The following is a 23,457-nucleotide window of genomic DNA, read 5'->3' as shown; positions in this document are numbered from 1 at the left end:
GCCCCCTCATAACATCACCATATTAGTCCCGCCCCTTCCTAACATCACCGATTTGGACCCGCCCCCTCATAACATCACTTCTTGGTCCCAAGCAATACTAAAAAAACACTAAAGAAATACTAAAAAAGTACAACCACAAAAATACTACAGCAGAAATACTACAATAATACGACAAAAATCTTACTATTTCTGTAATCCACAGAATACTACAGTAATACACCAAAAATACTCCCACAGAAATACTCAAAAATTAAATCACTGAAGTACTTCAAAAATACTGCATACATGTTTAAAAAATACTACAGTAATACTACAAAAACAAAACCACGGAAATACTACAAAATACTGCAAAGAAATACTACTACAGAAATATTACATAAATACTACAAAATACTACGACAGGAATAATGTAAAAATAATTCAAAATATTACTACAGTCATACCAGAAAAAATACTCCCAAAGAAATACAACACTACAAAAATACAGAAATACTCCACAAATACAACAGAAATGCTGCAATAATACTATGCAAAAAATACTAAAAATATACTACTACAGTAATACTACAAAACACTAAAGAAATACAAAAAACAAATCTAATACAGTCATGTTTCAAAAATATTACCGAACTTCTTCAAAATACTACTAGAATATTATGCTACAATAATATTTGTGTTTAAAAAATATTTTTTTAAAATATTTAAATATTCTTTTTAATTTCTTAAATTTTTGTACAGAAAAAAAAATATTTTATATATTTCTTTATATATTATTTAGTTATTTATTTAGTTATTTTTATGTTTTTCATAATTCTCAAACCTTGTGCATAACGCACACCAGCCCTTTTTAAATTCAAACAAAATGTGCGTTATACATGATTAAATATGATTACTTTTGTTTTATTGGCTGTAGGAATTGACAAGTACAAAGACTGACATGGCTGACAACTGCTTTTATACCGGGAGGGTGGTCCCTGAGTCAAACGGAAACTGGAGGAAATAGAAAATGGCGGATTAAAAGAAAACCTACGAAACATTCAAATGGCAATACTAAAAAAAATACTAAAGAAATACGAAAAAAGTACAACCACAAAAATACTACAGAAATACTACAGCAGAAATACTACAATAATACGACAAAAATACTAGTATTTCTGTAATCCACAAAATACTACAGAAATATGACAAAAATACCCCCACAGATATACTCAAAAATTAAAACACAGAAGTACTTCAAAAATGCTGCATACATATTTTAAAAATACTACAGTAATACTACAAAAACACAACCACAGAAAGATTACAAAATATGGCAAAAATGACTACTACAGAAATATTACATAAATACTACAAAATACTACAACAAGAATAGTGTAAAAAGAAATTCTACTTAAAATTATACTACAGTAATACCAGAAAAATACGACACTACAAAAATACTACTACAGAAATATTACTACAGTCAAATAGCAATACTAAAAAAATACTAAAGAAATACGAAAAAAGTACAAACACAAAAATACCTCAGAAATTCTACAGCAGAAATACTACAATAATACGACAAAAATACTACTATTTCTGTAATCCACAAAGTACTACAGAAAAACGACAAAAATACTCCCACAGAAATATTCAAAAATTAAATCACAGAAGTACTTCAAAAATACTGCATGCACATTTAAAAAATATTACAGTAATACTACAAAAACACAACCACGAAAATACTACAAAATACTGCAAAAAATACTACTACAGAAATATTACATAAATACTACAAAATACTACGACAAGAATAGGGTAAAAATAAATTCTACCTAAAATTATACTACAGTAATACCAGAAAAATACGACAATACAAAAATACTACTACAGAAATATTACTACATTCAAATAGCAATACTAAAAAAATACTAAAGAAATACGAAAAAAGTACAACCACAAAAATACCACAGAAATTCTACAGCAGAAATACTACAATAATACGACAAAAATACTAGTATTTCTGTAATCCACAAAATACTACAGAAATATGACAAAAATACCCCCACAGATATACTCAAAAATTAAAACACAGAAGTACTTGAAAAATACTGCATACATATTTAAAAAATACTACAGTAATACAACAAAAACACAACCACGGAAAGATTACAAAATATGGCAAAAAAAATACTAGTACAGAAATATTACATAAATACTACAAAATACTACGACCAGAATAGTGTAAAAATAAATTCTACTTAAAATTATACTACAGTAATACCAGAAAAATACGACACTACAAAAATACTACTACAGAAATATCACTACATTCAAATAGCAATACTAAAAAAAATACTAAAGAAATACGAAAAAAGTACAACCACAAAAATACCACAGAAATTCTACAGCAGAAATACTACAATAATACGACAAAAATACTAGTATTTCTGTAATCCACAAAATACTACAGAAATATGACAAAAATACCCCCACAGATATACTCAAAAATTAAAACACAGAAGTACTTGAAAAATACTGCATACATATTAAAAAAATACTACAGTAATACAACAAAAACACAACCACGGAAAGATTACAAAATATGGCAAAAAAAAATACTAGTACAGAAATATTACATAAATACTACAAAATACTACGACAAGAATAGTGTAAAAATAAATTCTACTTAAAATTATACTACAGTAATACCAGAAAAATACGACAATACAAAAATACTACTACAGAAATATTACTACATTCAAATAGCAATACTAAAAAAATACTAAAGAAATACGAAAAAAGTACAACACCAAAAATACCACAGAAATTCTACAGCAGAAATACTACAATAATACGACAAAAATACTACTATTTCTGTAATCCACAAAATACTACAGAATTATGACAAAAATACCCCCACAGATATTCTCAAAAATTAAAACACAGAAGTACTTCAAAAATACTGCATACATATTTAAAAAATATTACAGTAATACTACAAAAAAACAACCACGAAAATACTACAAAATACTGCAAAAAATACTACAACAGAAATATTACATAAATACTACAAAATACTACGACAAGAATAGGGTAAAAATAAATTCTACTTAAAATTATTCTACATTAATACCAGAAAAATATGACACTACAAAAATACTACTACAGAAATATTACTACATTCAAATAGCAATACTAAAAAAATACTAAATACGAAAAAAGTACAACCACAAAAATACCACGGAAATTCTACAGCAGAAATACTACAATAATACGACAAAAATACTACTATTTCTGTAATCCACAAAATACTACAGAAACATGACAAAAATACCCCCACAGATATACTCAAAAATTAAAACACAGAAGTACTTCAAAAATACTGCATACATATTTAAAAAATATTAGAGTAATACTACAAAAACACAACCACGAAAATACTACAAAATACTGCAAAAAATACTACTACAGAAATATTACATAAATACTACAAAATACTACGGCAAGAATAGGGTAAAAATAAATTCTACTTAAAATTATTCTACATTAATACCAGAAAAATACGACACAACAAAAATACTACTACAGAAATATTACTACATTCAAATAGCAATACTAAAAAAATACTAAAGAAATACGAAAAAAGTACAACCACAAAAATACCACAGAAATACTACTACATAAATACTACAAAATACTACGACAGGAATACTATAAAAATAATACAAATTATCACTACAGTAATACCAGAAAAATACCCCCAAAGAAATACTACACTCCAAAAATACTACTACAGAAATATTACTACATTCAAATAGCAATACTAAAAAAATACTAAAGAAATACGAAAAAAGTACAACCACAAAAATACCACAGAAATTCTACAGCAGAAATACTACAATAATACGACAAAAATACTACTCTACTACAGCTTATCTTTTTTTCCTGTCTCTTAGAATATAGTTTTTTATTTCTTTTTTTTTTTAATATTTCTTTTTATTTATTCATTATTTATGTTTTCATGGCTGACAATCCCTTTTACACCGGGAGGGTGGTCACTGAATCAAACTGAAACTGGAGGAAATAGAAAATGGCGGATTAAAAGGAAACCTACGTAACATTCAAATAATAAAAGTCATCATGTCTGAAATAATAACATTCGATATACATAAATAACATTTTATTTGACGATTCGAACAGGAAATGATGGCGTCCCCGTCAGCCAATGGAGGCTTTGGACAGGAAGCGCTTTTCCACCGCTTTTCATCCTTTTTTTTTTTTGTTTTGTTTTCAAGTCTGAGGACACGCTTTCGGAGTTAGCTTCGAATAGCATCAGGGGCTTAAGTAAAACGCGATAAAAGGGAGTTAGGAGGGGAGGGGGGCATCACAGCCAACAATCCCCCCCACCACCCATCGGAAATGCTTGTCCATGTGTGTGCAAACCTATGAGTCATCCTGTTTGCGCAGAAATTCCATTAGTTTCCGCATTAGTTTCCGTCCTGCGCCGCTTCGGCCGTGTCTAATCCGGTCGGATTCTAGCCGACACGTTTTATATAAGCCCGCCCTTGTCCGCCCCCCCCCCCCCCCCCCCCTGGCCTTTCTATGAGTCACGAAGAAAGGGGGCAACGTTTCGCTTAATCTGTAATCCTTGGCCGAGGAAGTGCTCAAACAGGACCCTGTTCTCTATTCCGGCGGATCTATTATTAAAAAAGCGGTACCTTTACTTCCGAATGTTGCAAACTGAAACACGTTTTCCCATTGAAATGAATGGGAACGGGATTAATCCGTTCCAAGGTCATCAAATGCAACCAAACCCCCCCTAAAATCAACTGTAACTAAAAGTTTTACCAGTCACTGAGGAACTCTAATGCCCTTTTCACAATTTTACCCATTCACACACACTCATACACCGATAGTGGCCGTGCAGCCATGCAAGGCGCCTACCTGCTGATCGAGGGAATTGGGATTCAGTGTCTTGCCCAAGGACCCTTCTACAAATACATATTGTAACCTGCAACCTATTGGTCCAGAGATGAGTGCTCTACAATACACTTCACACTTGAGCCATTAGCACAAACACTCACACACCGATAGCGGAGTCAGCCATGCAAGGCGCCTACCTGTATGTAGGGGGCATGAGGGGTTCAGTGTCTTGCCCAAAAGACACCAGGAATGGGACCAGAAGTGACTGTTTCAAACCAAAGACGACTTGACCAACCAGAGAGTGACCGGAAGTAACCCATTTGAACCGGAAGTGCCTGTTTTGGGTCCAAAAGTAACCGTTTAAAACTGTAACTGACTTGATTTCAACAGGGAGTGATCCAAAGAAACCTGTTCTGAACCGGAAGTGACTATTTTTGGACCGGAAGCGATTGTTTTAAATTGAAAAAGACATGACTTAACCAGGGAGTGACAGGAAGTAACCTATTTTGAACCGGAAGTAACTTCTTTTGAACCGGAAGTGCCTGATTTGTATCCGGAAGTGACCATTTCCAACCGAAAAAGACTTGATTTCACCAGAGACTGACCGGAAGTAACCTTTTCTGAACCGGAAGTGCCTGTTTTGGGACCTGAAGTGACCGTTTTAAATTGAAAGAGACATGACTTCACCAGGGAGTGACAGGAAGTAAGCTGTTCTGAACCGGAAGTGCCGGTTTTTGGACCTGAAGTGACCGTTTCAAATTGAAAAAGACTTGACTTAACCAGGGAGTGACAGGAAGTAACCTATTTTGAACCGGAAGTAACTTTTTTTGAACCGGAAGTGCCTGATTTGTATCCAGAAGTGACCATTTCCAACCGAAAAAGACTTGATTTCACCAGAGAGTGACCGGGAGTAACCTGTTCTGAACCGGAAATGCCTGTTTTTGGACCTGAAGTGACTGTTTTAAATTGAAAGAGACATGACTTCACCAGGGAGTGACAGGAAGTAACCTGTTCTGAACCGGAAGTGCCTGTTTTGGGACCTGAAGTGACCGTTTCAAACCGTAAAAGACTTGATTTCACCAGAGTGACCGGAAGTAACCTGTTCTGAACCGGAAGTGCCTGTTTTTGGACCCAAAGTGACCGTTTCAAATTGAAAAAGACTTGACTTAACCAGGGAATGACAGGAAGTAACCTGTTCTGAACCGGAAGTGCCTGTTTTGGATCCAGAAGTTACCATTTCTAACCAAAAAAGACATGATTTCACCAGAAGTAACCTGTTTTGAACCAGAAGGGAATGTTTCAAACTAAAAGTGCCCGTTTTCCAACCAGAAGTGACCTGTTTTCAACAGGTTTTTGGACTGCAAGTGACCCGTTCTAATCAGGGAACTTACTTTCACATACTTTTTTCATACTTTATAGGTTTATGGGTGGAACGTAAGGGGCCCGGTAGGACACATGTATCTAGAGAGCGCACACCTCCCCATTCTATCGGATCGGAGAAGCTCCTTTGCTTTATAAACCAGAGCAGACCTTTAAAGGCCCTTCCCCTCTATCTGAATTCTATGAGCGAGCGCGCTCAGTCATTCGTTTAAGGACCTTCTGGCGCCGTCCCTTTAACGAGCTGGGGGGGGGGGGGCGTTGCGTTCAAAGACATCCCCGCTTTGGTGACGCTCGAGCGCTAAAAAGCGCCTTATCGATCCGTCCGCGAGACTCCGCCCGTCGCTTGCCACCGACGTGCATATCCGTCAATCGGGACGGTTCGGAAGAGGGGGGGTGTTGCGTTCAAAGACATCCCGACATTATCGATCGGTCCGCCGACGTACGTATCCGTCATCTGGGTTCCTCCGAAGGTTTTGAAAACGAGCAAACGAGATGAGAAGTTTGACATTTGCTGGGACGAAGATGTATGTTAGCTAGAAAATGGATCTAGGACCTGGTGGGCGTGGCTTAATAGGCTGTATGGAAGGGGTCTCCAATAGGCTATTTTGGAACTGAGTCAAGAATTATCCAATATTCTACTACTATATCTCCTTCGAAATTATATTTTTTTAATTGTGTATGATGCGTTTTTTTTCAACCTAACCTTTTTAACCTAACTCAAAGTTTCTGTGGTTTTATTTTGCCTTTTGCAAGATTTTTGTTTTTTGGGGGGTTCCAAGAGAAAAAAGAGGGAAGGAATAAAGAAAATAGATATAAGGAAAGAAAGAAAAAAAGATGAAAGAAAAAGAATAGGGAGAGGAGAAAAGAAGACAAAAAAGAGTGAAAAGGATTGAAAAAATGGAAAAGAAAAAAGATTGTTGAAATCAAGGAATGAATAAAAAAAAAGAAAGCAGAAGAGAAAGAAAATGTAAAAAGAATCTTTAAAATATAAGGAAAGAAAGAAGGAAGGATTACAAAAAGGATGAAAACTGAAAAAAACGAAAACATAAATAACAGAGAAGAGGTAGCGAAATGAATGAAAAGGGGAAAGAAAAAAGAATGGAAAAAAGAAGGAAGGAATAAAGAAAAGAAAGGAAAAAACTAAGAAGAAAAAAAAACTGAAATCGCAAACAAAATAAAAGTAACACGAAAATAAGGAACGACTAAAGAAAAAAGAAAAAACTGGAGAAAGAAAAGGAAAAAGGGGACAGCGAAAATAATGAAAAAATGAAAATAAAAAAGAATGGAAAAAAAGAAGCAAAGAATAAAGAAAAAAGCTAAAAGGGAAGAACTTAATAAGAAAGTGAAAACTTAAAAAGAACAAAAAAGAAAAGGTAGGAAGAAGAAAGGATTAAAGAAAAAAGAAGAAAACTATAAAAAAGAAAGGGAAGATGAATCAAGAGAAAGGGAGAGAGAGAAAGAAAATTGAGAATTTAAGAGAAAGAAAGAAAGAAAGAAAGAAAGAAAGAAAGAAAGAAAGAAAGAAAGAAAGAAAGAAAGAAAGAAAGAAAGAGACAGAAAGAATCCTACAGTCGTCTGGGGAGTGGCACGAGCATTTGGTGACATCAAGCGGACATATTAAAAACTGCAGGTGGTTGTTTGCCTCTTTCTCTTTGTGTGTGTCTCTGTCGGCGACCCTGATCTGGCGAACGGGCCACACCTTTGACACCCCCTGCTCCAAGCAACCTTATTTGACGAATACTGATGAGAAAATGGCGCCCACCGTCAAGACTTCGCCCAATTGAATGAGTCGGACTTCCCGTTTTGCCTTTTCAACTTCTGCTAAAAAGCCCAAGAGAAACAACTACATTGACGCGTTACGTTACTGCCCCCTTTTGGTCTTTTGATGCCACTGCAGCAGATTCTAAAATCGGGTCTTTGTCGCCTCCTAGCCGCTCAACTCAAAATGACAGTATGACATTCAGCGGGGCTTGTGCGCATGCGCATTGCAAAACAAAAGTCACCTGAACGCACCTATGAAGAATACTTAAAGGGACAGTGTGTATTATCGGATCACTATCTTTATACTTTTTAGTACATTTATCACCTTATTTACGATTTTTCAAATACTTTTGAGTACGTAAGGAAAAAGTACAAAACCAGTGTAAAATACTTAAAAGTAGGAAAAAGTACTACATCGTCTAATAGTACTATAAATATATGAAAATATACTAAAATTATACGTAAGGAAAAAGTACAAAACCAGTGTAAAAGACTTAAAAGTAGGAAAAAGTACTACATCGTCTAATAGTAATATAAAAGTATGAAAATATAGTAAAATTATACGTGAGGAAAAAGTACAAAACCAGTGTAAAATACTGAAAAGTAGGAAAAAGTACTACATCGTCTAATAGTACTATAAAAGTATGAAAATATACTAAAATTATACGTAAGGAAACAGTACAAAACCAGTGTAAAATACTTAAAAGTAGGAAAAAGTACTACATCGTCTAATAGTACTATAAAAGTATGAAAATATAGTAAAATTATACGTGAGGAAAAAGTACAAAACCAGTGTAAAATACTTAAAAGTAGGAAAAAGTACTACATCGTCTAACAGTACTATAAAAGGTAAGAAAATATACTAAAATTATTCGTAAGGAAAAAGTACACAACCAGTGTAAAATACTTAAAAGTAGGAAAAAGTACTACATCGTCTAATAGTACTATAAAAGTATGAAAATATACTAAAATTATACGTAAGGAAACAGTACAAAACCAGTGTAAAATACTTAAAAGTAGGAAAAAGTACTACATCGTCTAATAGTACTATAAAAGTATGAAAATATAGTAAAATTATACGTGAGGAAAAAGTACAAAACCAGTGTAAAATACTTAAAAGTAGGAAAAAGTACTACATCGTCTAACAGTACTATAAAAGGTAAGAAAATATACTAAAATTATTCGTAAGGAAAAAGTACACAACCAGTGTAAAATACTTAAAAGTAGGAAAAAGTACTACATCGTCTAATAGTACTATAAAAGTATGAAAATATACTAAAATTATACGTAAGGAAACAGTACAAAACCAGTGTAAAATACTTAAAAGTAGAAAAAAGTACTACATCGTCTAATAGTACTATAAAAGTATGAAAATATACTAAAATTATACGTAAGGAAAAAGTACAAAACTAGCATAAAATACTGAAAAGTAGGAAAAAGTACTACATCGTCTTAAATAGTTCTATAAAAGTATGAAAATATATTAAAATTATACATAAGGAAAAAGTACAAAACGAGTGTAAAATATTGAAATGTTGGAAAAAGTACTAGATCGTCTTAAATAGTACTATAGAAGTATGACAATATTCAAAAACTACTGTAAAAAGTAAAAAAGAAAGGTACTGAAAAGTATAACGAGGTATTCAAAAGTATAAAAAGTACAGGAAAGAATGAAAAAGTCCTGAAACGTAGTAAAAAAAAAACCCTGAAAGGTAAAACATGTACTGATGGTATAAAGGTACTAAAAAGTAATTTTAGTATATTTTGATACTTCTCTGGTACTATTTAAGACGATCTAGTACTTTTTCCTACATTTCAATATTTTACACTCGTTCTGTACGTTTTCCTTACGTATAATTTTTGTATATTTTCATACTTTTATAGTACTATTTAAGACGATATAGTACTTTTTCCTACATTTCAATATTTTACACAATATTGTACTTTTTCCTTACGTATGATTTTAGTATATTTTCATACTTTTATAGTACTATTAGACGATGTAGTACTTTTTCCTACTTTTCAGTATTTTACACTAGTTTTGTACTGTTTCCTTACGTATAATTTTAGTATATTTTCATACTTTTATAGTACTATTAGACGATGTAGTACTTTTTCCTACTTTTAAGTATTTTACACTGGTTTTGTACTTTTTCCTTACGTATAATTTTACTATATTTTCATACTTTTATAGTACTATTAGACGATGTAGTACTTTTTCCTACTTTTAAGTATTTTACACTGGTTTTGTACTTTTTCCTTACGTATAATTTTACTATATTTTCATACTTTTATAGTACTATTAGACGATGTAGTACTTTTTCCTACTTTTAAGTATTTTACACTGGTTTTGTACTTTTTCCTTACGTATAATTTTAGTATATTTTCATACTTTGTTTTGTACTATATAAGATTATCTAGTACTATAACATACTTTACGATATTTTTTCATATATTACAGCATTTTTAATACTTTAATACAACATACTTTACAGTATTTTTTATGCTTTTGAATATCTCGTTATACTTTTCAGTACATTTCTTTTTTACTTTTTACAGTAGTTATTGAATATTTTCATATTTTTAGTACTATCTAAAAATATCTAGTATTTTAACATACTTTTCAGTATTTTTTTCATGTACTACTGCACTTTTAATACTTTTTCCTACTTTTCAGTATTTTACACTCGTTTTGTACTTTTACCTTACGTATAATTTTAGTATAATTTCATACTTTTTAAGACTATCTAGTACTATAACATACTTTACAATCTTTTTTTCATATTTTACAGCACTTTGAATACTTTTTCATTCTTTCCCGTACTTTTTATACTTTTGAATACCTCGTTATACTTCTCAGTACATTTCTTTTTTAGTTTTTACAGTAGTTTTTGAATATTTTCATACTTTTATAGTACTATTTAAAATATCTAGTATTTTAACATACTTTTCTGTATTTCTTTCATATACTACTGCACTTTTAATACTTTTTCATTCTTGACAGTATTTTGCACTAGTTTTGTACTTTTTCCTTAGGTAAAATTTTTGTATATTTTCATACTTTTTCAGTACTTTTTAAAACTATTTAGACCTTAAACATACTTCTGAGTATTTCTTTCATATACTACTGCGCTTTTAATACTTTTTCATACTTTTCACTATTGTTTTATACTTTTTACTTTCTCAATCTTTTCAGTACTTTTTCCATACTTTGTAGTACTTTTTGTCTATTTTCACAAGTTTGAGTACTTTTCAATATCATTCAATTCTTTTTTTTTTATATACTTTTTTATTCTTTACTTTCTCATAGTTTACAGTACCTTTATGCTTTATAGTACCTGTATTATACTTTTTGGTATATTTTCACGTTTTAACTGTTGTTTTTTACTACTTTTTCATACTTTTGAATACATTTTTACACTTTTTAGTACATTTATCACTTTCTTACATTTCTTTACTACTTTTTCTTACTTTTTTCATACCTTACAGTACTTTTTAGTACCTTTTTTATACTATTCAATACATTTTTTACTTTTTTTACATTTGTTTGACATTTTTATACTTTTCAATACTTTTGAAGACTATATAGTACTTTAGCATTCTTTTCAGTATTTTTTTTCTTCGTATATTACAACATTTTTTAAACGTTTCCATACTTATAGGTACTTTACACTAGTTTTCTTACTTTTTAGTATATTTATCACTTTCAATTAATTTTCTTTACTTTTTCATACAATACAGTACTTTTTAGTACCTTTTAAATACTTTTCAGTACGTTTTACTTTTAAAAATTTGTTTTACAGTACTTTTTGTATATTTCATTTTCACTTTTTCAACACTTTTTAAGACGATTTGGTACTTAAACATACTTTGATGTATTTAGCACTTTTAATACTTTTGAGTAACCTTTTATGTTTTTTCGTACTTTACACTAATTTGGTACTTTTTAATATATTCGTATACTTTTGAGTACATTCTTTTTACTTTTCAGTATATTTTTTACTCCCTTATTTTTTTTAAGTACTTTTCAGGATTTTTTGATACTTTACAGTACTTTTGAGTACTTTTGAGTACCTCTTTATATCCTTCAGTACTTTTTTAACAGTACTTTTGTATATTTTCATACTTCTTTGGTATTTTTTAGACTATTCAGTACTTCAACATACTTTTATGTATTTAGCATTTTTATACTTTTGAGTAAAATTTTATACTTTTTAGTACTTTACACTAATTTGGTACTTTTTAGTATATTTATATACTTTTGAGTACGTTTTTTTTTTTTTACTTTTCAGTATATTTTTTACTCTTTAATGTTTTTTAACTACTTTTCAGGATTTTTTTGATAGTTTACAGTACTTTTTATACTTTTGAGTACCTCTTTATATTCTTTAGTACATTTTTTACAGTACTTTTGTATATTTTCATACGTCTTTGGTATTTTTTAGACTATTCAGTACTTTAACATACTTTTATGTATTTAGCATTTTTATACTTTTGAGTAAAATTTTATACTTTTTAGTACTTTACACTAATTTGGTACTTTTTAGTATATTTATATACTTTTGAGTACGTTTTTTTTTTTTTTACTTTTCAGTATATTTTTTACTCTTTAATGTTTTTTTAACTACTTTTCAGGATTTTTTTGATAGTTTACAGTACTTTTTATACTTTTGAGTACCTCTTTAAATTCTTTAGTACATTTTTTACAGTACTTTTCTATATTTTCATACGTCTTTAGTATTTTTAAGACTTTTCAATACTTTAACATACTTTTTTAGTAGTTTTGTTTTCATATATTGCAGCTCTTTAATACTCTTGAGTACTTTTCGGTAATTTTGTAGTTTTGTATTTTTTCCATCTTTGTAATTTTAGTTATTTTTTAAATACTTTTTCAGCACTTTTTAAGACTATTTAGTACTTATACATATTTTTATTTATTTAGAATTTTATACTTTTTAGTACTTTACAGTAATTTGGTACTTTTTTGTATATTTTTATATACTTTTTAGCATGTTCGTTTTACTTTTCAGTATATTTTTTACTCTTTTATGTTTTTAACTACTTATACTTTACAGTACTTTTGAGCACCTCTTTATATTCTTTAGTACATTTTTTACAGTACTTTTGTATATTTTCAAGACTATTCAGTACTTTAACATTATTTTTGGTATTTTTTTCCATACATTGCAGCCCTTTAATACCTTTGAGTACTTTTTGGTCATTTACTGTAGTTTTGTACGTTTCCCGTTACTTGTAATTTTAGTTTTTTTTTCAAGTACTTTTACAGTAATTCTTAAGCCTCAATATTTTTTTTCATATATTACAGTATTTGTAATCATTTTCAGTAATTTATACTACTTTTTCCATACTTTTAGTATATTTTTATACTTTTGAGTACGTTCTTTTTACTATTCAGTATATTTTTAACTCTTTTATGTGTTTTTTTTTTAACTATTTTTCAGGATTTTTTTAAACTTTACAATACTTTTGAGTACTTTTGAGTACCTCTTTACATTCTTTAATACATTTTTTACCTTTTTCACAGTACATTTGTATATTTTCATACTTCTTTAGTATTTTAAAGACTATTCAGTACTTTAACATACTTTTAGTAATTTTTTTTTCATACATTGCAGCCCTTTGATACTTTTGAGTACTTTTCAGTAATTTACTCTATTTTTGTACTTTTTCCATACTTGTAATTTTAGTTTTTTTTTTAAATACTTTTTCAGTACTTTTTAAGATTATTTAGTACATTGACATCCTTTTCAATATTTTTATCATATATTACAATACTTGAAAAATTTTCAGTACTTTACACGACTTTTTCCGTACTTTTAGTATGATTTTATACTTTTGAGTACTTTTTAGTATACTTTGTTAAAAAACCTTGATTTATATATAAATAAAATGTAAAAGTGAGTGAAGATCAGAGCTGCCTCTGCAGCACCGTCCACGTGACAAAAGCGCACGACAACGCTTGCTCTTCTTCTTCTTTTTTGAGTGTTGGCACTCACCGAGCTGGTGCGCCCTCCGCAGGCTGGCGAGGGAAGCGTTGAGGCGGGCGCATTCCTCGACGGTGGCGCCGAATTTTTGCAGCAGTTGGCAAACCTGAGGCTCGCTCATCTCTAAGAGGCCCTCCAGGGTCACGCCCGCCGGACTCAAATCCTGACAAAAATATACCAATTATTCGCATTTTTTTAATTTATATTTCTTATTTCTTATTGGAGGTTCTTCTTATTTTCCTGATGGTCGATTGGTTGCAGCTATATTCCTTAGTAAATGTAATCATGCACGAGCCTGCTTCGAGTTTTGTTTCCCTGGTTGTCATGATTTTGCTTCTCCCTTTAGCATCACTGCAAGCTTTGAGACCCATACCTAGTAAATACAGTACAAAACATACAGTATCGTATTGCCGATTTGTTTACCAATCGATCAAAGATCGGTTACACCCATTCGTGCGGCTATTTTTCTATTTCTTGCTCGTGACCAGCTTCGATTCCATGGTTATCATGTTTTTGCTTTTCCCTTTAGCATCACTGCAAGCTTTGAGACCCATATCAAATACAGTACAAGAAATACAGTATCGTATCGCCGATTAGTAACATCGATTGAAGATCAGTTACACCCATTTGTGTGGCTTCTTTGTATTTCTTGCTAGTGACAAGCTTCGATTCCATGGTTATCATGTTTTTGCTTTTCCCTTTAGCATCACTGCAAGCTTTGAGACCCATATCAAATACAGTACAAGAAATACAGTATCGTATCGCCGATTAGTAACATCGATTGAAGATCAGTTACACCCATTCGTGCGGCTTCTTTGTATTTCTTGCTAGTGACAAGCTTCGATTCCATGGTTATCATGTTTTTGCTTTTCCCTTTAGCATCACTGCAAGCTTTGAGACCCATACCTCATAAATACAGTACAAGAAATGCTATATCGTATCGATGACTAGAAAGATGTTTACCAATCGATCGAAGATTGGTTACACCCATTCGCGCGGCTTCTTTGTATTTCTTGCTCGTGACAAGCTTCGATTCCATGGTTATCATGTTTTTGCTTTTCCCTTTAGCAACACTGCAAGCTTTGGGACCCATAGCTGATAAATATATGAAAACATAAAGTATTGTAAGACAATTAGAAATCCAATTTCCGAGAAAAAACTTCCAATACCACCAACGTTTTTTAAATACTTTTAAATGTTTATGTGATGAAAAGCTGAAAAGATGATAATTTCGGGGGGAAAAAAACCTGAAAAAAACGTTTCTGAGAAATAAAAAAAGCCAAACAAAAACAAAATAATCTGAAAAATATTATAATAATAAATCATCTGAAAACCAAAACGAGAAACAGAACAGATTTTTAATTATGAAAAGTAGAGTTAAAGTCAGAGTGTTTGATATTTCATCACTAGAGGGCGCTGTTGTATAATGCAAAGGAAAACCAGTGCCAAATGATCTCTGTATTTTTGCCTAGTACTCACAATTTCACATCGATATTTTTTTTTTTTCAGTGAATGAGTTTTTTTTTTAATGTTACACACTGTCCCTTTAAACTGTTTCCACTCACACCAGTGCCTGTATTTTTATTACATTTGTTATTTTTAGAAATGTATTTTTCGGTTTAGTATCATCATTGTTAAGGTATTGTTACACTTATCCGTAACTGGTATATGGTGCCCTCTAGTGGCCAGTTTTTGGATTGTTATTTTTACACTTGGTAGCATTTTTATTTTTTTTATTTTGTTATTATCATTTTTGAGGTATTGTTACTCATCTGTGCCTGGTACCGGATGCCCTCTAGCGGCCAATTTTACATTTATTATCGGGTTGTTTAGTATAATCTTTACTGAGGTTTTGTTACTCTCATCAGTGGCTAGTATTTGGTGCCCTCTAGTGGCCCGTTATGGTCTTGCATTTATTAACCGTTTTATATATTTTAAATGTTTTTGTTATTATTATTGAAGTATTGTTACACATCTGTGCCTGGTGTCGGGTGCCCTCTAGTGGTCAGGTTTGGTATCTTTTCTTTACATTTATGAGCAGTTTTAGTTTTGTTTCAGTTTAGTATAAAAGTATTTTGTTAGTCACAATGGTTCCTGGTGTCAGATGCCCTCTAGTGGCCAGTTTTGGGACGCAAATACAATTTCCCCCATTCAGAAATGAATCATTATTTTGATTAATATAAAATAAACATAGTAGAAAAGAGTGAAAGGTAATGAAATGGGTACTGCAGAGTACGATAAAAACAGAAAAATATTCAAATTTTCCTGAAAAAAGTACAGAAAAATATTGAAAATGATAGGAAACGTACAGAAAAGTATTGCAAACGTAGTGAAAACCAGTTAAACGTATTGATAGAGTACAAAAAATGAAAAATTGTCACGGTTGCCAGGGCGCCCAATTGGCCCCGCCCGTGTGGCTTTCCGTCTATTTAAGCTCAGTGCTGTCATTTTTCCTTTGTCAGTCTGTCAACCACCCTCTGCCCCGCAAGACGTGGGTTTTGACTTGGTCCTGTCTTCCTGGTATTATTCCCGTTTATTTTTGTCCTGTTTAATATCAGTTTCCAGTTTCGTTCCCGTCTATTTTTGTCCTGTTTATTTTTCTCTCCAGTTTTCGTTCCCGTCTAGTTTGTCCTGTTTATTTTCGATAACCTGTTTCATTATCTATCCTGTCTGTCCCGTCCTGCCCGGTATCGACCCCATCAGTTCTATTTTTTGAGGTTTTATAACTGGCGCCACTTGGACCAGTTCTACTTTTTGGGTATACCGCTTGGAGGATTGATACTTTTTGGGGTTTCACATCTCACGCCACATGGAACATTTTTTTTTTACAATTTGATGTCCACCTCTTGGATGATTTTTACTTTTTGGGGTTCTACATCCAGCGCCACTTGGACCTGTCTACATTTGGGTTCTAGAAATGACACTACTTGGATCAGTTCCACAACTAGCTCCATGTCTATTTTCCTGGTTCTACTACCCTGGCAATTTGGGCAATGTTTTACTTTTTTTGTGGTTCTACAACCGGCAACGTTTGGACAATTTTTTTTCACTTTTTTGGGGTTCTACAACTGGCAACACTTGGACCAGTCACACTACAAATGCCACCACTTGGACCTTTTCTTGTGTTTTGGGTTCTACAACCAGCGCCACTCTGACAAGTTTTTATTTTTTTGTGGTTCTACAACCGGCACCACTTGGGTCATTTCCCCTTTTTGGGTTTGCAATCAGGAGCACTTATAGTTTTGGGGGTTCCTCAACGGGCGTTACTTAAACCATTTCTACTTTTTGGGGTTCTATAACCGGCAAAGATTCGACATTTTTTCCCTTTTTTGGTGGTTCTAGAACCAACACCACTTGGACCAGTTTAAATTTTTGAGGTTCTATAACTCACGCCACTTAGACCAGTTCTACTTTTTGGGTTCACCACTTGGAGGAACGATATTTTTGGGGGTTTTACAACTCATGCCACATGGAACATTTTTTTTTTACAATTTGGTGGTTCTAGAACTGCCATCTCTTGCACAATTTTTTACTTTTTTGGGATTCTACTGCCAACGTCACTTGGACCAGTCTACATTTGGGTTCTAGAAATGTCACCACTTGGATCAGTTCCACAACTAGCTCCAAAACTATTTTCCTGGTTCGTGGCAATTTGGACAATGTTTTACTTTTTTGTGGTTCTACAACCATAAACGTTTGGACTTTTTTTTTCACTTTTTGGGGGTTCTACAACCGACACCATTGAGACCAGTACTACTTTTTGGGTTCTATAACCGTCACCACTTGGACAATTTTTTTTACTTGTTTGTGGTTCTACAATCGGCAACGTTTGGATCATTTCCCCTTTTTGGGTTTGCAACCATGATCACGATTTTTACTTTTTGGGGTTCTACAACCTTCGCCACTTGGTCCAGGCTACATTTGGGTTGTAGAAGCGGCAACGTTTGGACTTTTTTTTTTTTTTCACTTTTTGGGTGTTTTACAACCGACACCACTAAGACCAGTCCTACTTTTTGGGTTCTAGAACCGTCACCACTTGGACAATTTTTTACTTGTTTGTGGTTCTACAATCGGCAACGTTTGGATCATTTCCCCTTTTTGGGTTTGCAACCATGATCACGATTTTTACTTTTTGGGGTTCTACAACCTTCGCCACTTGGTCCAGGCTACATTTGGGTTCTAGAAGCGGCAATGTTTGGACTTTTTTTTTTTTCACTTTTTGGGTTTTTACAACCGACACCACTAAGACCGGTACTACTTTTTGGGTTCTAGAACCGTCCCCATTTGGGTAATGTTTTACCTTTTTGTGGTTCTACAATCGGTAACGTTTGGATCATTTACCCTTTTTGGGTTTGTAACCAGGATCACTTATTCTTGTTGGGGTTCCTCAAGGAACGCCACTTGGACCATTCCTCCTTTCCGGTCCTACAACCACCGCCATTCAGGCCGATTCTACTTTTTGGGTTCTACAGGAGCCACTTTTTTTGCCACGTCGGTCTTCGGTCTCACCTGCGCCACCTCCTTCCTTAGGTCGATGATGCGGAACCAATGTCCCAGGCGAGGGAAGTCGTCCAGTTGGGCGTTGCGCTCCTCCTCGGCCACTTTGCGCTTCCAGGAGAGTTGCCGGCTGAAGTACTTGACCAGCTTGCCCTGAAGGACAAACACAAGGTCACGGCATCATGGTTTGACCTTGTGCTTTAAATAGAAATAAGAAGGAGCACGGTGGCGCAGTGGTTAGCGCTTGTGCGGCACAGTTCATGTCATGGGAACCTGTCGTGGGTTCAAATCCAGTTCCAGATTTCCTGTGCGGAGTTTGTATGTTCTCCCCGTGCTTGCGTGGGTTTCCTCCGGGCACTCCGGTTTCCTCCCACGTTCCAAAAACATGCGTTTCAGGTGAATTGGCCGGTCCAAATTGTCCCTAGGTGTGAATGAGCGAATGAGTTGTCTGTCCCTGTGTGCCCTGCGATTGGCTGGCAACCAGTTCAGGGTGTCCCCTGCCCACTGCCCGGAGATGGCTGGGATGGGCTCCAGCCCCCCCGCGACCCTAATGAGAATAAGCGGTACGGCTAATGAGATGAGATGAGATGAAGAAGGAGGCTATGATGGGGACACTCACAACATGACCAAATATTGAGTTATTGAAAAACTTGTATAATATAAATCAGGGAGTCAACTCAAAAGTAAAATTCCCTATTATGTCCCTGTTATTTATTTGATAAAATAAACATAGTAGAAAAGAGTGAAAGGTAATGAAAAGAGTACTGCAGAGTACGATAAGAACAGAAAAATATTCAAATTTTCCTGAAAAAAGTACAGAAAAATATTGAAAATGATAGAAAACGTACTGAAAATTATTGCAAACGTAGTGAAAACCAGTTAAAGTTATTGATAAGAGTACAAAAAATGAAAAATTGTCACGGTTGCCATGGCGCCCAATTGGCCCCGCCCGTGTGGCTTTCCGTCTATTTAAGCTCAGTGCTGTCATTTTTCCTTTGTCAGTCTGTCAACGAACCTCTGCCCCGCAAGACGTGGGTTTTGACTGGGTCCTGTTTTCCTGTTGGTATTCCCTCTCTGGTATTATTCCCGTTTATTTTTGTCCTGTTTAATATCAGTTTCCAGTTTCGTTCCCGTCTATTTTTGTCCTGTTTATTTTTCTCTTCAGTTTTCGTTCCTGTCTAGTTTGTCCTGTTTATTTTCGATATCCTGTTTCATTATCTATCCTGTCTGTCCCGTCCTGCCCAGTATTGACCCCATCTGTCCGATATCAGCTCGGGCAATCAGTATCGATCTCGTCGGCCTCTGGCTTCCTATCATTTCATGCCAGACTGCTGCCTAACGTGCATGACTCCCCATTTCCCGTAAAATAAAAGGCTTGTGTGAGTAATGTCACGCGTTTGGGTCCTGATCCTGTTCTGGATCATGACAAAAAATATCAAAAAGTACAAGAAAAAAAGGGTGAAAACTATGCAAAACAATACTGAAAATCATGACCTGTTTTGTAGAGTATGAAAAAATGGAATAATATTAAAATGCACTAAAAAAAAGTACAGAAAATATTTAAAATGATAAAAAAATATTCTAAAGAAGGGCAAAAGAGTGAAAATTATGGCAAACGTAGTGGAAAACTGTATTAAAAAGTGTACTGCGGAAAATAAAACAACTGAAAAATATTTAAGAATACTGGAAAAAGTACAGAAAAATAATGGAAATAATGGAAAAAGTGGGGAAAAGAATGGCAAACATAGTAAAAAAAAACTCTGAAGTGTTTTGAAAAGATTACCGCAGAGTACAAGAGAACTGAAAAATATTGAAAAATACTTAATAAAGGTACTGAAAAAGGGTGCTAATTATGTAAAACAGTAATAAAAATAAGAACCTGTATCGAAGACTACCAAAAAGAAAAAAAAGAACAGAAAATTAGTGAAAAGGATAGGAAAAAGTACTTAAAAATTAGGGGAAATAGTGAACAATAGGGCAGAGAAATTTAATGAATAGTGAACTGTATTAAATAGAGTACTGCAGAGTGCGAAAGAATATTAAAAAGTACTGAAGAAAGTCCAGAAAAATATTGAAAATAATACAAAAAGTACTCTAAAGAAAAAAATAGTGGAAAGTATGGAAAACGTAGTAAAAAAACTGTATTGAAAGAGTACCACAGACTGAAAATATTAAAAAATACTGAAAAAAGTACTGAGAAGTGGTGCAAATTAGATAATAGTAAAAAATACTAGCCTGTCTTCAAGAGTACCAAAAAAGAATGAAAAAGAACTGAAAAATATTTTTTAAGCTACTGAAAAAAAGTACAGAAAATTTGTGAAAAGGATAGAAAAAGTACTTAAAAGTAGGGGAAAATAGTGAACAATTGGGCAGAGGAATTGAATAATAGTGAACTGTATTAAATAGAGTACTGCAGAGTGCGATAGAATATTCATAAGTACTGAAAAAAGTCCAGAAAAATATTGAAAATGATACAAAAAGTACTCTAAAGAAGGAAAAAATAGTGGAAAGTATGGCAAACGTAGTGAAAAACTGTGCAAAGTGTAAAAAGTACTGAAAAGTGGTGCAAATTTTGTAAGATAGTAGTAAAAAATACTAGCCTGTCTTCAAGAGTACCAAAAAAGAATGAAAAAGAACTGAAAAATATTTTTTAAACTACTGAAAAAAAGTACCGAAAATTTGTGAAAAGGATAGAAAAAGTACTTAAAAGTAGGGGAAAATAGTGAACAATTGGGCAGAGGAATTGAATAATAGTGAACTGTATTAAATAGAGTACTGCAGAGTGCAAAAGAATATTAAAAAGTACTGAAAAATCTTGTAAAAAAGTACTAAAAAGTGGGGAAAGTAGTGAAAAGTATGTTAAAGGTCATGAAAAATAGTGAAAGAGTACTGCAGAGTATGAAAGAAACAAATAATATTAAAAAGTATTGAAAAAAGTTCAGAAAAAAAACCAGTAGTGAAACTACTCATTATTATTACTCATTACTACTATTCATTCATTCATTCATTCAAACAGTAGTGAAACTAATGAACCGTCTTGAAGAGTACTGAAGAGTATGAAAAGTGATTTTTTTTTTTTAAAGTTCTGAAAAATTCTCAAAAACAAAAGTAGGGGAAAATAGAGAAATGTATGGCAAAAGTAGTGAAAAACTGTGAAGGGTATTGAAAAGAGTAATGCAGAGTTTGTACTCTGGAAAAACTGAAAAAAAATGGAAAAAGTACTTTAAAAATTACAGAGAAGCGGTGCAAATGATGTAAAGCCAGAAGTGTCATGAACCGGACGTGTGACGTTACTCACACAAGTCTTTTATTTTACGGGAAATGGGGAGTCATGCACGTTAGACAGCGGTCTGATGTGGAAAGACAGGAATCCAGAGACCGACGAGATCGACACCAATTGGCCGAGCAGATATCGGACGGATAGGGTCGATACCGGACAGGACGGGACAGACAGGGTTGATATCAAAACAGGGTATCGAAATTAAACAGGAAAAACTAGACGGGAACAAAACTGGAAAACGATACTAAACAACGGGACAGACAGGATTGATATCAAAACAGGATATCGAAATTAAACAGGACAAACTAGACGGAAACTAAACTGGGAACTGATATTACACAACGGGGCAGACAGGATTGATATTGAAACAAGGTATCGAAAATAAACAGGACAAACTAGACGGGAACAAAACTGGAAACCGAAATTAAACAACGGGACAGACTGGATTGATATCAAAACAGGATATCCAAATTAAACAGGACAAACTAGACGGGAACGAAACTGGAAACCGATATTAAACAGGACAAAATAAACGGGAACAATAGGGAACCATGGCAATCGTGACAAGTATTGAAATTTAATAACCTGTTCTCACGAGTACTGAAAAGTATGAAAAAAAGGATATTTTAGAAAAAGACAGAAAATTATAGAAAAAGTACTAAAAAGTAGGGGAAAATAGTGAAAGTATGGCAAACATACTGAAAAACTGTGAAGCATATTGAAAAGAGTAATGCAGAGTACCAAAAAACTGAAAAATATTAAAAAGTACTGGGTAAGGGTATAAATTATGTAAAGCTTTAGTGAAAAATAATAACCTGTTTTGAAGAGTACTGCAGAGTACGAAAGAACATTAAAAAGTACTTAAAAAGGGGTGAATGTTATGTAAAACATCAGTGAAACTAGTGAACTGTCTTGAAGAGTATTAAAAAGACCTGAAAATGTAAGAAAAAATACTGAAAATCAAGGAAAAATAGTAAAAAGTATGGCAAAAATAGTGAGAAACAGAAAAGAGTATACAGAATAATTGAAAAAAAAAGGAAAATTATAGAAAAAGTACTAAGAAGTAGGGGAAAATAGTGAAAAGTAACGTCTTTGCCCAACCCTCACCACTGCCATCCTCTGTCATGATTACTGATTCAGGGCACCTGCCCAATTGGCAGCAACAGCCCTGAGCACTGATTGGTTCAGAGATTCTTTTTTTCGGAAGCCGTCAGACCGTTTGCGAACCTATGCTCCCAGCTAGGCAAGCTCATACCTCCCGACATTTTCCTGCCCTGTTTTCTCCTGCCTGATACCTGTTGCCGACCTGTTTCTGGACCCGTTTCTGCCCTGATCTGCCATCCCGACCACCGACCTGTTTTGCCCTGTTTCCTGCCTGATACCTGTTGCCGATTTCTTTTCTGGACTCGATACCGCTCTTGCTCTCCCGTCCCGGCTATCGACCAGTTCCAGCCACTAACTACCAACTCCTTCTCTACATGGCCATTCACAACCTTGCCCCTCCCTACCTTTTGGACCACGCCATCCCACACCCTCAGACCTTCCTCCTACCTCCATCGCACTATACCAACTGGCCCGTCTCAGCTCCATGGGGAGCATAGCGTTCGGCCGCTCTGTCCCCCAGCTCTG

General features: G+C 33.6%; 1 protein-coding gene across 1 annotated transcript in view; it reads right to left on the bottom strand.

Annotated features, from left to right (window-relative positions):
* ksr2 (kinase suppressor of ras 2) overlaps positions 1–23,457 on the bottom strand; it is a 137,456-nt gene that overhangs the window by 105,252 nt on the left and 8,747 nt on the right. Inside the window, exons 2-3 of the mRNA XM_088336947.1 lie at positions 18,561–18,701; positions 14,064–14,214 (exon numbers count right to left, since the gene is read on the bottom strand). Of these exons, the coding sequence (XP_088193073.1) occupies positions 14,064–14,214; positions 18,561–18,701 (292 nt within the window). The remainder of the gene's footprint in view (positions 1–14,063; positions 14,215–18,560; positions 18,702–23,457) is intronic.

This window comes from Urocampus carinirostris, chromosome 5 (genome assembly GCF_059441175.1).
Source record: "Urocampus carinirostris isolate Australia breed hairy pipefish chromosome 5, RoL_Ucar_1.0, whole genome shotgun sequence".
In the NCBI taxonomy this organism is placed as follows: domain Eukaryota; kingdom Metazoa; phylum Chordata; class Actinopteri; order Syngnathiformes; family Syngnathidae; genus Urocampus; species Urocampus carinirostris.
This window is presented reverse-complemented; position numbering and strand designations above follow the sequence as displayed.